The 17540-nt window shown below is 41.6% G+C and overlaps 1 protein-coding gene across 2 annotated transcripts in view; it reads left to right on the plus strand.

Annotated features, from left to right (window-relative positions):
* The first annotated feature begins 295 nt into the window (after positions 1-295).
* PPP2R3A (protein phosphatase 2 regulatory subunit B''alpha) overlaps positions 296-17540 on the plus strand; it is a 47639-nt gene continuing 30394 nt past the window's right edge. Inside the window, exons 1-2 of one of the 2 annotated variants that reach the window (XM_048505932.1) lie at positions 296-755; positions 13172-15630. In XM_048505932.1, the coding sequence (XP_048361889.1) occupies positions 13669-15630 (1962 nt within the window). In that variant the 5' untranslated portion in view covers positions 296-755; positions 13172-13668. Of the gene's footprint in view, positions 756-11918; positions 12096-13171; positions 15631-17540 lie in introns of those variants that run through there. The other variant, XM_048505933.1, reaches the window with a different exon arrangement.

Here is a 17540-nt window from a genome sequence, read left to right on the forward strand (position 1 = left end):
GCAAGGCGGCTGTTTTTAGTACGGGAAAAGAACTGAAACAGCCCTGGAGTCAAAAGTGACGGGAAACGGCAGCTGGCATTTCAGATACGCCAGACCTGAAGATTACAAAGGCTAGATTTAAGCCGCGCGGTCATGTGGTCCCTGATTTCCTTTCTGGGTCTTTCAAGAACGATCCCAATCCTTGCAAAACTTTCCTTTGCAGCAGAGGGTGTTTTACGCCGAACTCCCGATTTTTGCACTGGAGGGCGTTGGCCTTTTGTTTTAAACGCCCACCGAAGGAGGCTGAACTCCAACAAGAAACTGCCTGCCGGATTCCCCGGGTCCCGAGGGGGCGACGGCCGTAGCCGCTCCCTCGGTCGGGACAGTCGAGGAAGATTGGCTTGAACGAAGAGCCATTGCACCCTTCTCCGGCCTGGGTCCTGATGCACGAGCAGTCCAGGGAGGCCGAAGGCAGAGTTATGAAGAGTTGGCTCTAAAATGAAAAGGTCCCGCCTCGGAGTTAGGCAGAGCTCTGCTGGAGCAGCAGCAGCAGCAGCCCGGCCCTCTCTTGGCAAGGCAAGGCAAGGCACGGCCGCTGCCTCTGCTTTTCTCCTCCTTTTCTCCTCCCCTCCCCATTCTCTCTCCAACGCGTCCTTTGGGCGCCCCCTTCGTTGTGCGGAAGGGAGAGGAAAAGAGGCAGAGCCACCTTCAACCCAGAGGGTGCAGGAGGCGGCGGGCAGAATCCGAAGAGCGCCCTGCAATGGAAGAGGGAGAGGGTAGGTGCTGCGCCTTAGGCGCCCTTTGCTATCCATTGCCCGCAAGGAGCTGAGCAAGAAACTGGCGCGAATGAGGCGGCAGCAGCGGGCTGATGGGGACCACGCTGCCTCTGGGCTTGGGCTTGGGCAGGGGGCGGAGAGGGGGGGGAGAGGGAGCGGCCGGGGTCGAAATCACTGGTGCTTCAAGAATGCTGACCTCTTTCGGGGCGCTCAGCTGGCTCCACGAAGGTGACAGCCGAGGCTCAGGAAGGGAAACAGCGCTTCTTCGGGGAAGTGGGGCAGCGGAGAAGAAATGGGAACGGGGGATTTGTTCCTCGGGTTGCTTATTTCTGGGTTCGGTCACCCAGGATGACCGGCGCCCGCAACTTCACCTCAGTCATATCCGACCTTGCAGGCAGTTGTTGAAATCAAGATGCGCGCAAACAACTCCCCTCCCCGGGAAATGTGGCAGGAGTGGGTGCCACCTTCCTGAAATAGGACTTGTGGCCCCGAGACGTTTGCAGCACTTAACTTCTGGTTGCATGGCGTGGACTTAACGAGGTGATAGCACTTTCGACGTGCGTTGATTTGAATAAACAATGCAACCCCTCCCGTTGTCCAGGCCGATTCTCTTGCTGGAGTGGTTTTTCTGGCTGTGGGTTTGTCTTGGTTTTCAGGCCACTGATAATGGGTACTTACAAAGGACTGCTGATAGGAGAGAAGGATGCTAGGCTCTGTACAACACACATAATCCTGGAGGGCTTCTCCTACAGTAGATTAGCTAGCTAGCCAAAATGGAGTAGATAGGTGTCTGATTAAGAAAAAGTTAGAACTAGGGTCTTCATCCTGGTGCCCATTGGGTGTCATGATACCCGCCAAAACCTTTTCTGACACCCTCTCAAGTGTTTTTAGAAAGGGGTGAAGCCAAGTAGGGCTTTTGCCTCGCAAGGATTCTGATTGACTATTGGAGATTTCATTGGCTGTACAGACTTTTTAAAATGTTGCTTTGGCAATAGCTGCCACCACTGCGCAAGGATTTGCACCATGTTGCTGAAGTTAACTGTGGCAATCATTTTGTGGCTGGGTCTGGCTCCTGTGGCAGCTATTTTGTTGCTGTACCACCATGCCATGTTGATATTCTGAATATGCCCGCGGACTCAAAAAAGTTGGGGACAGCTGATTTTTGGAGATGGTAGTATATGAGAAACTCTAGTAGGGGCACTGTAGTCTAGATCTAGTTCAGGACTGAAAGTTGTGTGTCTTAAAAGTTATTCTTAGGCCTTGGACAAGTAACTGTTTATCAGGTTCTACTCTTCCCATCTGTAAAATATGAATAATGATGATCCACCTGTTATGAGCTATTATGATACAAACTGTCAATTAAATATTAAAGTGAAACAGTCTGTTAATAAGTATTAGTAGCAACAAGTAGTATCAGTCATTCTGGCGCTAGAGACATTTATCTAATTGGAGTGGCAACATATGTTTGTAGACAGAAGAGTGTTCCAGGAGTAGGAAGTATTAACCCAACACACATTTCACATTAAAGCATCAGTTGACAAGATAAGTTTCTTTTTAAGGTCTCTTTTGCAGTCACCAATAGCATTTTTTTTTTGCAATGGCTTTTATCAAAAGTTTAAATGTCTTGTGGGTGCAGAGACCATCTTACTAAACTTTGTAGTGGGTCAGATAATATTTGTACACAAACACAGTTGACTGGTAATTTTAGTCTTACTACGCAGTTTTTCGTTCTGTGAAATGTTTGTTTTTGGATGTACACAAACATGGCTGGAATTCCGTGGTAGAAAACAGGTAACTTTAGCAGCTTTATGCAAGTGTTGTATGAATGTAGGTTTATAAAGCCTGTAATATGTTTTGCACCAATGAATTGTTGATTTCAAAGTGTTCATTAAATCAGTGCAGTTCTGTAGAGGAAGTGAAACTTGATGGGTTTTCTTCTAAGTTAATTTTATTAAAACATGAAACCCAGTATGGCATTTCAAAAATTGTAATTTGAGATTCTGGGAAGAACAGTATGGTAGCATCACAGAAATGAAAATATCCTGGGCAGGTGTATAACAGCTGCTTTCAGTCCTGACAGCCTTTTATGAATGCTTAGGTGAAGTTGAAGGCAGCTGACTTAAATTGACCTGACTCAGAATGTTTAAACTAATTTAAAATATATTTGGTTAAGTTGATAAGACTTCTGTTTATTATATTTATAACCTGCTTTATCTCATGGGCTATTTTGGTGCAGAATGTTGTGGAATGACATACAGTGAAAACTCTTCTCAACCTGGGCCCCCGCTCATAAACTTGAGGGCATGAGGTAGAAATAAGCGGTGTGCTTTTCAGCACTAATAACATTTTGGTTGAGACACGTATACCTGTAAAACAACCAGGCAAGGTCTCTCACTTTTATTTTGTTGTAGTACAGATAAAATATGGAAGGGATGGCCTTTCTGAAATTGTATATTTCTCCCGTAAACTGCAGTAAGCTCTCTGCAGGCATAGTGTCCTTATGAAGGGTACATTTGTGTGTGTACATTTGAACATGCATAGGGGCTTGTTACAGATGTTTGGCTGAACGTGTTGGCCAGTGGGTATGATTCTATTCCATTTGGTGCATGTCTGGTAAAAAGCAGATGAATGCCTGAAGGAAGTATACAATAGTGGAATTACTGTGAAGAAGCAGAGTCATCAAAAAGTCCAAACCCTCCACATTACTCCTAGCATATTGTGCCTTTATTTGCAACTGTCACGTCTCACTAAATGCATCTGATTATTTGGAAACCACTATAGGAACAGTGAGCTCCCAAAGGCATCTGGTGGGCCACTGTGGGTAGCAGAGTGCTGGACTAGATGGACTCTGGTCTGATCCAGCAGGCTCTTTCTTATGTTCTTATATTGTTCATAGATGCCAGAATTCGAAATAAGTTATAAAAATCCAGAAGAAAATGTAACCAAGGGGTCCCCAACCTTTTTGAGCCTTTGTGGGTACCTTTGAAATTGACACAGGGTGGTGGATGGAACATCCAAATGGCTGCTGTGGGAGGCAGAGCCAACCACAAAATATCAGGCAGTGAGACTGTGCAACTCGTTTAGTAACTCCTCGGCATTTGAGGCAGGCAGTCTGTTGAACAGGATGCCTTTCACTCTGTACAGCCAGTCAGAAGCCCTGAGACACAAGCCTTACCTGGCTCTGCCCACTTTCCAGAAACACTTGATGGGTACCAGAAAAGGTGTTGACAGACAACACAGAGACTGCACATACCATGCTGGGGATCCCTGAGGCAACATCTCTCAATATGAAAGTAATAGCAGTAGCCCTCTTGAATGAAGCTAGCTAGCATTTGGGGTATGTTCATATTTCTCCTCCCAATTCAGTTAGCTACTTCCTGTTTAGCACAAACTGTAGTTTGCTGTTTCATCTGAACCAGCCATCCATGATTGGGTCTTGCTCTCCAAATCAAGATTGCAAATCAGCTTAAACCGTATTTTGCAATCCAGGGTTGGAGAGCAAGCATAAATCATAATTTCCCAGTTCAAATGTAATGCTAAACAACAAGTATTTTGAGGAGAGCGCACAAACGGAGGAGCAGGGAAAAGAGAGAACTGAGTGGTTGCACCTCAGTGCCATTGTTTGCCATTCCATTATTGCTGATTTTTGGTTTTTTCTTGCTTGTTTTTTTACATTTGCATTTAATTGTATTGCTTTGTGCCACGGTATGTATTTGACCAATAGATCTGTGTCTTCTTAGTTCCTTTGTGAATAACTTGATGCTACGCACAGATGTATTAATTCTTCTTTGTAACTTTTGATGACTGTCCTTTTGTTGAAGGTAACAAAAGATGAAACTGAAAAGCCAACTGAGCTAGGAGCTTATTTCTAAACATAATGTTCCGTATCTGTTAAAGCATAGATTTTGTATCCCATAATTTCTGCTTACAAACTCAATAGAAAAGGTGCCATTAAAGTAATGGAGATAAAGTACTGAAGATTCAGAGAATACTCTGAATTGAAGCCGCCTGTAAAATTGTGATTTGGGTTTCTTATCCTAGTGAAGTTTCAGAATTGCTTTCTTTCTCTCTTGAAGTTGTGCCTCAGCTAATTGTAATTTAAGAAAGCAGGAAGAACTGATGTTAGGGTGTGCACTACAGTTTTTGCATTTAATCTAGCTGCTCTCTCAAGAATTTTGTGCTTTGTATCGTACAGAAACTGGAAGATAGGAAACAAATGTAAGAAGTGAAGTAAAAGAAAAGATAGTGGGCGGGTTCCAATCAAGAAGAATAAGTCATTTGTTTTGAGTCTGGAAAGCAGTGCCTGAGTCAGGCAGGGAAACTAGTAGCTGTATCATAGCTATGAAACAAGTCAGGGACCCACAGTGATTTTAAAATGGAACTTCTATCTCTGTGGCTGTTTATAAGATTGTTGGGTTCCTTGTCAAGAAGTTTGTGGACATGACAAGTAACAAAAGATAGTTTTATTGCCTTCCCCCTGAATTATACAGGCATTTATGATATATTGTAAAAATTTTAAGAGTGTAATGCACATGAAAGTGCCTTATATTGATCAGACCCTTGGTCTATAGCTATCAGCATTGTTTACTCAGACTGGTAGCAGCTCTTCAAGGTCTCAGGTACAGCCTTTCACATCACCTGCTAGGGAGGGGCCATGGCTCAGTGGGAGAGCATCTCTGCTTGCCATGTAGAGAGTCCCAGGTTCAACTGCCAGCCTCTCTAGTTAGAAGGATCAAATAGAAGGTGATGTGAAAGGCCTGTGCCTCCTAGAAAACCACATCCAGTCTGAATAGACAGTAACTGAGCTTGATGGGCCAATGCTCTGATTCAGTATAAGGCAGTGTCATGTGTACTACCTGATCCTTTAAAACTGGAGGTGCCAGGGATTGATTGAACGTGGGACCATCTTGCATGCCAAGCAGATGTTTCACCAATGAGCCATAATCCCTAACAGTTAGGCAAACTGTGTATATCTCAGCATACAACCCTGAATTTTCTCCGAGGTCCAGGGGTTCTGGGACAAACAAACAGAAGTGGAACGAATTTCCTAAATATTGCAAGCTTGACATTTATTCACAAAGATAGGACCATTCTGCTATCACAGAGAGCTCACTCTTGTTTATGAAGCTTGCAATGACCAATAGAACAAGTGCAATGTCCCTAATATTGCTAGTGCTCATGTGCCCATTTATGTACTCCATAACAACCTTCCACAAGTGTTTGCTTTGACAACAGGGAAAAACAATTTACAGTAAGTTTGTGGTACTCCTGAATTAAGCTTGCTCTTCAGATTACGTTCCCTGAAAGCAAGTATGCCTTTTAAAAACAAGCAAAGAAAATAAAGAACCAGTGAAGACCCAGGAATATCCTTTTTGTGGTCATTTTGTGGAAGTCTAGAAGGAAGACTACTCTGATGTACTTAGTTGTGCCATAAATTCATTTCAGACCATTAAATACAATGGTGAGGGGAGTAGTTGCAGATCCAGCATACTAATAGCCAGTCAAATGAAGAAAACTAATGATAGAATCAGGAAGGTCCTCCTATAGAACCCTCCCCACTTTCATGAACAGTTGTGGAAAGAGCAGCAGTTAATTTTGGCAGTGAATCTGATGCAATCATTTGTTAGGGTACTTCTGGTTACTTACTGCAGCTTGTGGAAATTTATCTCCCCAGGTAGACGCACGTAATCTATATATCCTAAAATATTGCTTTCCTGCCTAGGTCTTTAAACCAGGGTTTAACAAACACTACTAATTGAACATAATGAAAATGAAGCGTAGAGTTCATGTCAGTTTTCGTCACTCTTTCTGGGCTAGGATGGCAGCCCCACCTCTGCTTCCTGGTCAGTTTGCCAAGGGAAAAAATAGCTTATCTAAAGCTGCCTAAAGAAAAAAAAAGTGATCATTACATATTAATGGCTATAGTGAGATAATTAGGTTGACAAGACAGTCACTACAAAGTATATCCCTTCTCAGAATTTGCGTGAAGCTTTCAGTGATGTGACACTGTTTCCATCTCAGCTTTCCTTTCCTTGGCCCTTTCTGTGTTTCATATTTAACTTGGCAAAAAGAGTTGTGAATTAAGACATGGTGGGAGAAGCATCATGCTCTCCAGAATCACTGCCAAAGACGGCTCACATTGAATGCCTGTGTGACCTGGACTGGGAGGTGTTCCTCCTTCCTGTATATGATCACCATTCCAAAATGTTCCTCCTCGTTCTTATCCCATCCCTACCACTTTCCTTTGACCTATTCTTTGCCTCCTTTTCCATCACTTTATCTACCCTTGCTTTTATCCTTTCTACCCTTTATCCTTTATCTACCCTTGCTTTTATCCTTTCTTCTTTACTATCAGAGTCTATATTACTTATTATCAGCGGTGGTATTCCTATGTAAGCCAATTTATATACACAAAATCAAAGGTCCAGATATAACAAAATACAATTACTGGTGAGTCCTTTCCATACTATTGCAAAAAATAAAAAAGGAAGTCCCTGTCCAATTTAAGAAAATCTGGTTGCGTATTCCAGTAATTTATAAATAGACCCCACTTGTGGTTGCAACTTGCAAGAGTCCCCATACACTTCTTCCCAATCTTGAACTAGTCCCATCTTGGCCATTTTTGTTGTCTTCTTTAATGTTCAATGTTACCAACCTTCGGGTGGGGCTGGAGATCTCCCAGAATTGCAACTGATCTCCAGAATGAAGAGATTGGCCTCACTGGAGAAAATGGCAGCTTTGAAGGGTGATGGCATTATACATTGATGAAGTCCATTCCCTCTGCAAGTCCAGCTCACCCATTCTTAATTTAGAAATCTTCAAGAATTCCCCAACCCACAGTTGGCAATTCTAGTTAAAATGCATATCTTTCACATCCTGTATTGCTGCTGCATCTAATTACCAATCATTTTGCTGCATGGTGAATGAGGAAAGTATGCTTGTGGAAGGTATAGAACCAGATCTTCTATGTATTCTAGAAAAAGTATGGAACAGTTAACGTAGGCAACCAACTGGTAGTGCAATCTAGAAAGGGAGGGTAGTTTTGCTGCAACCAGGGACAGCACAGCCATGGTGCAGCCGCGCTGCCTTCTACGAGGCTTTCTGCAATACTGCCTGCAATCCCACATCGAAACTCCTCATTTCCTTCGTTAAAGCTCAATGGGTTGTGCTACCATTTTTGCCAGCGTAAGTTTGGTGGGCCAAAAGGGCCCAGGAAGCCAACTAAAGCTGGCCTCACCTTGGAAACAGCTCTTTTGGCACTGATGTGGGCTCTTCCACTAGAGGAATGCTTCCCACCTCAGCTGCGCTGGCCCCCAAGTGTTGAGCTACTCCCAAATACCAGTATAATTGACCCTTAGACCAGTATAAGTGGAATTCATGCCAGGGCCAGGGTCCCACAGCCTTCTGAGTGGTCTTGGCCCTTCATCTTTGTATTACACTGTTATAGTCTCATCTGAAAGGCTGAGTGGCTGCACACAGTTCATGGCTGTGCTGGCCCACTGTTCCAAAGAAGGCTTTCTGGTGACATGGGGAAGCTAAAAACACCAAAGAAAAGCCTTCCTGCTGCCAGAAAGCCCCCATTGACTTAAACCACTGAAAAGGAAGCATAAGTCCCAAGCTCCAGCAGCTGGAGCATCAGGGGCAACAGCCGGGTGGAAGCTGACTAGTATTGGCTCCTCCCCCAGATAAGCCCCTGGACCATCCCCGCTATGCCAGTGGTGGTGGGGGTGCAGTGATGCTGGTGTGGTCTTCAGCACCATATCCCACCACCATGGAGGGGCACAGTGACCACTCACCAGCAGATGTGTTTATCTGCGGGGACAAGTGCTCTGGGGAGGGTAAATCTGCCAGCGTAGCCCTGTGCTGCTTCCAGTGGCAGATCCTCCCCCCCCCCCCAGCATTAGTCTATTTTTTAAAATCCCAGGATAGTTACAATATACTTTTATCAGGAGAAGTTAAAAATCACAAACTAATGAGTCAGATTTCAATTTTCACTAATCTTTTGCTCAAGGTAGAGGCTAAGCTTAAAAAAAAGTAAAAGAGAGAAGACAAAACAGTGGCATCAACCCAGTTACGTTACATTCTTAAGATGGCGATTTGGAAAAACTCCTTGTAGAATTGAAAGGTAAATAAATGTTGATTGTGCCCCTTGCAAAATTTCAGACGTCGTTTGTGACTGGAACAGATATTTTACACATTCAGTAGGGTGGGCCAGCCCTACTGCCAGAAGTGAGGGAAAGATTTCCAGAAAGGAGCTAAGGTCAACTCGGTTCCCTTCAGTGGAGGGCGATTCCAGGCTGTCCCCACAGCAACTGAGTTGACCCCCTGGAACCGAGCTAAGTGGGTGGGATCATCTTGGTGCCTGTTTCGCTCCTCGATCATGATTGGCGCTTGTGTTACGGGGGGAAACGGGAGTGCTCTTTTTTGTTTTTACAGTTTACAGTTTATAGTTACATGCGCTTTCTGCCCACCACGACTCTCCTGTTCTGCGCATGCCACAAAAGCGGCACGTGATTGGTTGAACGGATGAGGTGTCGTTTCGATGCTTCCCCACTTCGAAGCGGTATCGACCTTGTTCCGGCAGAAAAGTGTAGTTCATAACTGCGACAAGGATGTCGCAGTTCTGAGGGGGGAACTGAGACAAATGTTGAGCTTGGTGGCAGTGGGGAGAGAAAATATCTATTGAACATGGAAGCAATGTTAAATATGTGATATGGTAGCTGGCTGGAGTTTGATTACTTTGCTTGTGTTCTGTTTGATACAGTATTCACACAGCCTCTGCATCCATTTTGACAACCAACCAGTATTTAAGTAGAAATTAGATTTAAACAGTGAATGGCAATCCTGGAACACCACTTCAGCTGTTTTATCCTGGGGTGGGAGCAAGATTTTGAGAGTAGCACTCAGGTCCACCTTAATTACTAGTGTGCTTTATATTTATTTGGTGCACTTGAGATACAAACTAACTAAATTGTGACTGATAGTTTTTAAACAAACAGCCTGAATCAGTAATGTTTCAGTTAGCTGTCAACGACAATAATTAAGTGTACAGAGCTCATTTCATGTTTTGAAGACAACTGTCTGTATAATTATGTTCTGGAACAGTTTTCTTCCTTCAGATATGATTCATATTTTCTGACAAATAGGAAAGTTCTGATGTATTATACAAGTACATAAAAGAACCCTATTCATTTGCAGTTTATTCTGTGAAACGAATTCCCTGCCCTTAAGGTTGGAAATAGTTGCATGGCAGTGGTTAAAACAGAGTCCATATAAAATACATTTAGAATAGATTCATACTTCTACAAGCCCAAATGGGAAACAACTGCCGGCTTAAAAGAAGAAAAGACATTTTCTTCTTACACCCTTTTATTTCTGATTAGAATTGACGACCCTCAAACATTTGTTTTAAAGAAAAGCCAATTCAATCCCTAGGAATATCTGCTGAAATCAAAACATATTTTAGGGTGTGTGTGTGTGTGTTCAAGGCGGTAATACATCTAGCACTGTCTTATGTGCACAACAGTAGTTGTGAGGTATAATTTCTAGGCCAAGTGCTTCTGCTTTAGTGCAGATATGTTGTTCTGCCCAGTAAAAAAGACCCAAAGATATGACATATAAGACTGGACCCTGCAAGAATTAATGTACTCTGTACCATTTTACCACCCACTGGGGACCATACTGGCAAATTGCTCTCAGATCACACAGTCTGGCCTTATATCATGCGCAGCTGGACAGAGTCAGTTTGAACTGATCATGGGGCTGGTGGTGAAAGGTATGTTGATGCCATTATGGTTTGTAATAGTCTCCATTTAAAGATTTCATTACTTTCGATGTAGACAAAATATACAGGTGACGAATGCAGGGAGGTAGCTGAATTAGTCTGTTACTGTTTTGCTGAAGGATGCATCCACTTAACAGCAGTACACGTTTTCACATGATCTAAGGGAGCCATAATGGTTATCAGGGATACCAGCCAATTTGAGCAGTCAAATAAATGTGTATTATTTTGTTATTTCTGTGTCTTAAAAACCAAACTGTGCTAATACATATGACAGCAATCTTTGTCTGTTTTCATGTCTTCGAGGACAAAAGGACAAAATCTGTGTCTATTACAATACAGCAGTCAGATTACTTGCTGCACATTCCAGTCCCTATTTCAGCATACTTGACTGCCTTACATATTTGTAATGGTAGCAGTGTATAGGAAACCCACACTCTTGTTTCTATTGAATCTTGCTGTCTCTGCCATAGTTGCCCCATATAAGGCCTCTGGGTACATGTGCTTTAGTAAGGAATGTCTTTGCACTGTTGTGTAGACGTTTTGCCCTCTACTGGTCATGTGCTGCAATTTACCACCAGTTCATCAAGGCTTTATCACTAAGCCTTCTCCAAACAATTTGTTAGTAAGCGGGATAAAATGAAGTTTTCACTGAAGCAAAAATTACACGTGGGGATGTCCCATGAGTCCATTGTTGCACAGCTGATGAAAATAATACAATCATTGCATTTTTAAAGAAGTATAAATAAGAATAGAACAGGTCGTTGTGGGATTTCCAGGCTGTGTGGCTGTGGTCTGGTAGATCTTGTTCCTAACGTTTTGCCTGCATCTGTGGCTGGCATCTTCAGAAGTGTATCACAGAGAGAAGTCTGTTATATGCTGTGTCCAGTGAGAAGGGAATGTTTAGTGGGGTATATATTGTCCATGTCCCTGGGTGGGGAACCAATCAGTAAGTGTTTGGGTGGAACTTGCTATACAAAGGTGTGGTTAACTGCATTGTATTGCAGGTGGGGTTTTCAGTCCATTTACATTTGTATTCACATTTGCATTCCCTGCAGCAGCAACAGTATTAATGAATGCAAATCCTGTATCTGGGTGTAGTTCATTGACCATTAACATAGAATGCCCTTGGCATTTGATTCTGGTGTTTTTAAGTACTGGTAGCCAAGCTTTGTTAATTCTCAGAATCTGTTCCTTCTTGTTGGAGTTGTCTTGGTGTTTGTGGACTAAAACACCTGTTTATCATTAAAACAAGAATAAAACACCTTTTGATCATTAAAACAACTGCCAAACAATTTTAAAGAAAGCAAATGTATGAGCTCACTATCACAGAAATCTACCTTATACTGAATCAAGCCTTTGGTCCATCAAGGTCATTGCTGTCTACTCAGACTGCCTGCTGCTCTCCAGAGTCTCAGGCTGAGGTCTTTCACGTCACCTTCTTCCTGGCCCTTCCAACTGGAGATACCAGGGATTAAATTGGGACCTTCTGCATGACAAGCATATGCTCAACCTCTGAGCCGCAGCCCCTCCTGAAATCAAGCCAATGGTCCATCAAGGTCAGTGTGGATTCCTTGGACTGACAGTAGCTGAGGCACAGATCTTTCACATCACCTCCTACCTTTAACAGGAGATGCTGGGGGTGGAGCCTGACACTTTCTGCATGCAAAGCAGAAGATCCTCCACTGAGCCCCTTCCCCTCCTAAGCTGATTTTTTTCTTTCCTTCTGTTATTTCTGTTATATAATAAATGAATGCTTTAAATATTTAACTTTTGTCAGCAATTAACAGTGTTGTGTTAATATATTTTATTTAAACATTTATAACTTGCTTTTCTTCCCATTGGGGACTCAGAGCAGTAAACGGCCCATGCTCGCATTGGATACTGTTGAATACTGAACTTACAGCACAATCCTAAACGGAGTCCATTGCTTTGAAATGCACTGAAAGAATGGGAGTGCAGCAATACTGATGTTTTTGATGCAGTAAAAATAGCTAAGGAAAAGTTGCCAGCTGTATAATACCTTGGATACTTGCATCAAATATCTGATGTTGACAGGTTGTTTGTGCATCAGTTACAAACTTTGCATATTATCAATTTGACCTTGAAATTGTACTATTCTTAGACATTTAAATTCTAGGTGCTACAGTACAAAGCTGTAATCTTCACAGATCTACATGTCTACACAAAATATTCATGTTTGGGGAATGTATTCTGTATTTTATCATTCTGATCCCAATCTAGAAAAAGCTATTCCTGATTAAATCATGTTGAAATCCACAGGACATGTTAGATGTAACCACTTTAAGTTATATTAAACGCATTGGATTTTAAGCATAACTTTCTCTGACCTGCATAACATGCTATGTTTATTTTAGATTTCCATTTTTAAATAGATATGTAGCTCCTTGTCATTTAATTGCAGAAGTAGTTACTTTGACATACTTGAGTAAAGTATATTGTTTTTGCATTATAAGCAACAGAAAGTGAATTATGTGTGGTAGAAGTATCTTGGGCAACATATAGAACTTCACTAAGGTCAGAATAAAGACTTAAATGGGGATTTTAAAATGACTGCATAAAATAGCTCAGTGCAATTGAACATTCTTGTTACTGATAGTGTTTGTCATTGCAGGTATCTCCCTCACCAATGATCCAATTTGATCATTCAAGTTTACAACATTCTTTTTGCTTCTAAATAGCATCTGAAACTCAAAGCAGCAAATTAAGATGAAGTACTCAAGAGAAAACTACTCCTTTTTTTCAAATTGACTGAAATTCTATAATTCTACCTCTGACATTTATTTGGACTAAGAGAAGAGGGGCAGTCTTTCATCAGAACACTACTCTGGATGTGAATATAGCTTTTCAACATTTGATTAACCAACACATCGTAATCAGTGTGCATTAATCCAGCTATCACATTATACCTGATGTATTAATTTAGCCCTGTATAACTGTGCAGTCTTGACAATGTATTGCTTTTACAAAGTTTCAGATTATTTTCATAATTAAAGGAATCACTCTGGAACTTACACATATAAAATTATTAAATATCAGAGCAGGCTGTTTGAAGAAGAAATAATGGGATTATTATCTTAGCTCATAGTGCATCCAATTAAAAGTCACATTATGGCGGCAACGTATAGGCGTGTAGTAACCACAGCAAATTGTTACAGCAGTGTTGTGATAGATCGGAGACTCCAGCAAGCTGTTCATTACTGCACTGGGGCATGTCAGGTATTCAAGCAAGGTGTTATGTGCATAGTGGCCCATCACAGTGTTTGTGCAGAGCTAGTGAAAGTTCCTACTCCAGACCTCAGAAGTTCAGATCTGACCCGTAGGTTTTCAATGCCTGAAAATTCCCTTTCCCTAGCTGGGGATGACGATTATCACCAAATTCACCAAAATCCAAGATTAAAAAAGGGGTCTTCAGTTCAAAGTATTGGAAGCCTGAAGAACATCACCGGAGAAGCTATAAATCTTGCTAGTGGAAAAATAAAAGAATTCTCATTTGAAAAGTTAAGAAGTTCTTCCAATCACGTGACCCACAGAAAGGGAAGAAAAGTTAAATCTGATGCATTCAACAGAAAATCACTGGATATTGACTTGATCTATGGACATTTCAGCAATGATGAAAATTCCCCCCCTCCCTTTGGCCTGTCACAGACGTCCTCACCTGATGAGAAATGGCAAGTCAGCAGGACCTCACCAGAGGGAAATGTGAATTCTACTTTCCCTGTGCCTTCACAAACGTTCTCTGAGGATAGCTTTATCACACAGATCTTGGAAAAGCACAAGCTGGATGGTTCTTCCAGTGGAGATATTAAGATGTGCTTGGACATCTTGCTGAAATGCTCAGAAGACTTGAAGAAGTGCACTGATATAATAAAGCAATGCATCAAGAAGAAATCTTCAGGTAGCGTCAGTGGAGGAAACAGTTCTGATTCCTTAATCAACTCTGAAATTATCTATATGAACTTAATGACAAGATTTTCTTCTTATCTTAAAAAACTTCCTTTTGAACTTAGACAGCCTGGAAACACTGAGCATGGTGACATGGTAGAACTGATTAACAGTTTATCTGCTTTGCAGCAGGCTCATTTCCCCCTGGTATTTGGCAATGAACAACCACCTAGATATGAGGATGTTGTACGATCTCCATCCTCCATAACAAGGCAGTCTCTCACTATGGACTTGCAAGGAGGCCAGAACACCACTGATACAATTGGCTTATTGAAACCTACCCTCAATGTAGATTTTTCCTCCACTGATTTGCATGGCAACAACCAACAGGATAACATAGGATCTAAAAATGAGGCTTGTTCACTTACTCAGTTACTATCTGTAAACCCCTCAAGCTGCATATCTTCCATGGAAACTCTGTACATTGTGGAAGAATCAGACAGGGAAAAAGAGTTAGGCTCTGTTTCAAATGCTAAGAGTGGAGGAAGTTGGAAGAATTCAGAGAACAGTCAGCAGAGAGCTGAAAGAGATGCCCCTGCTGTGGATTCCAGTAAAAAGTTTCCTATTGTAGGGCAGTCTGTAACACTCACCCAAATTTCCACCCAAGCATCCTCTGTCAATAGCCTTGTTGCTACTGCTCAGATATCTAAAGAAGAATATAGAAAGAACAACCAAGAAGAGATAGACAAACTTCTGCAGGACTTGGAGCACTTTTCACAGAAAATGGAAACTACTCTGGGACGAACTTCCAGTAAGGATACGGATTCTGCACATTTGAGGAACATTGGTCTGTCACAGGCTCCTGAAAACAACAGTAAAGCCTGCTCACTCATAGACAAAAGCGCTTCTCCCTCTTTATCAAAACTCATCGAAACCAGTGGTCATAAAATGGAGGAAGACGACAGGAACCTTTTATTGCGTATCCTGGAAAGTATTGAAGACTTTGCCCAGGAACTAGTAGAATTTCGAATGGGCAAGGGAAGCTTATCAAAAGAGAAGGAAGTGATGTACATTCTTCAGGAAACTCTGGCAACATCCTCTGTTACAGCTGCCCAGCAGAGCCACCCGGCTGCAGTAGCCAAAGAACCTACTGCAGCTCTAATTCAACAGACACCAGAGGTTATCAAGGTAAGAGTGCAATTTTTTCTACTAAACTTTCAAGGGTTTTTCTCATACAACTAATTTTGTAGATTATCTCTGTATAGAAAACCAAGTATCCCATATATAGAGTCGTGTGGCACTTCCAGACTGACATGTATGTGTATTTCCCATGTGTATAAAAATTTGTGACTTTGACTTCATGTATGCACCAGCTGGGGCTTCCCACTGGCAAAGCAGACATAGGCATTTTTGTCATCTGTGAAAACCTACATACAAGCTGTCTGTAGATAATAGTTTCCAGAGACTTGGAGGTTGTATTGTAGAGCTGTCATTCCCCCATGATAAAAATGTTAAAGCTTTGTGCCTGCCAAAGTCTCCACTCAAACCAGTTTAGCATGTTTTTTTAGCACCTCACATTGTACCCTAGAAAATTTGAAAGCAATTCTGTGAATTATGACTAGCATGGATGCAATGGATATGTCTGCCGTTTGGTGTGAACGTTGCATACACCTTCTCAATAATGCCTCTGATGAGCCCCTTTCTCTTTTTCGGAACCGTTTATGATACCAATTTTAATGCATGAAAAGGCAAGTGAATTAAAAAAGAAAATTAATGTAGTTTCAGTAACAGTTGAAATTGTCGAAATCCAAAAGCTGTTTGCGGTTTTATGGTATAACTGTTCCAGCTTAGATAATCTGGAACTTTATGCACTGAGTAAACGATATTTCTCCATAGAAAGGCTTCTCTCCCCCAATCCATCCATCCATAACTGTGCAGCCATCAAACTAATATGCCGGATCAGGGCTAGTGCCACAGTAGCATTAAAAAAGAGGTTATTTCTATAGCAATATAGTAATAATCCTTGGTAGCTAATCACCATTTCCTATATGAAAGTAAAATCAGATTTTAGGAAATATGTGAAACAGTTACAAAGGGTTGTTTAAGAGATACACAAAATGAAATTGGTAGACATCAAAGCTGAATATTTGAAAGATGCAGCTTTTTAGGATCGTTTTTTCTATGGGATTCCCCATGTGCTGGCCATCTTGTTAGATAGCCTTTTGAGGTACTCATACTATTGATTTTACCACTTGTAGTTTAGCTGTGCCTCTGGGTATGTGGAAGAAAAAAAATCTACTTGAATCCAATTTTGATTTTTAAAGAATAGCTTTAATGAAGGCTTAATATGAAACTATGTTTGCCTTTATAAGTAAACAGAAATCCAAGAGTACTTTAAAAACTAACAGCCTAATATTTTATGAGTCAAAGTTCACTTCATTCACCTCATCATTTTTCTCTTTTAGAGAAGGTTTTCTGGTGGTATCAGAATACCCACTCTTTCTAGATTTCTGTGTTTAACTGGAACTGTGTCCAACTCACACTGCTAAATATAACATGTAGGATTTCCAAATGAGACTCTGTGGTGTAATAATTGGACTAGGACTGCGGAGATGTAGGTTCAAATCTCTATTCAGTCTTGAAGCTCACTGAATGACGCTGGGCCACTCATTTTCTCTCACCAGTTTGTTGATAAAATGTAAGAAGGAAAGGAGTATTCATGCTTCCCTGAACTTTTGTGGATTATGAATAGATATGGATAGATATGTTGTCTTAAAATCTGCCCTTTGCCAGTCTTATAAGAAACTAAATGGTCTCCTTAAGGAGATAGATTTTTTCCCTAATAATGAAGAAAAGCAAATAAAAGAGCCCCCTCAGTTCAAACTAGAAAAATCTGTGTTCTTCGGGGAACTTCTAAGCAGTTTTCATAGATATCTGAATTACAGCATATGTTTAACTTCCTGCAGAGGTTTATGACTGTTAAGTTTGCACCTCAGATTTCACCACTGAAGCTCATAAAATAAGAACTATCTGTGAAGGTGATATATTTAGCTACTTCTGCAGTATATCTAACTTTAGCACCACTGGTAGTAGTTGTG

Source organism: Sphaerodactylus townsendi, linkage group LG08 (genome assembly GCF_021028975.2).
Source record: "Sphaerodactylus townsendi isolate TG3544 linkage group LG08, MPM_Stown_v2.3, whole genome shotgun sequence".
NCBI lineage: Eukaryota > Metazoa > Chordata > Lepidosauria > Squamata > Sphaerodactylidae > Sphaerodactylus > Sphaerodactylus townsendi.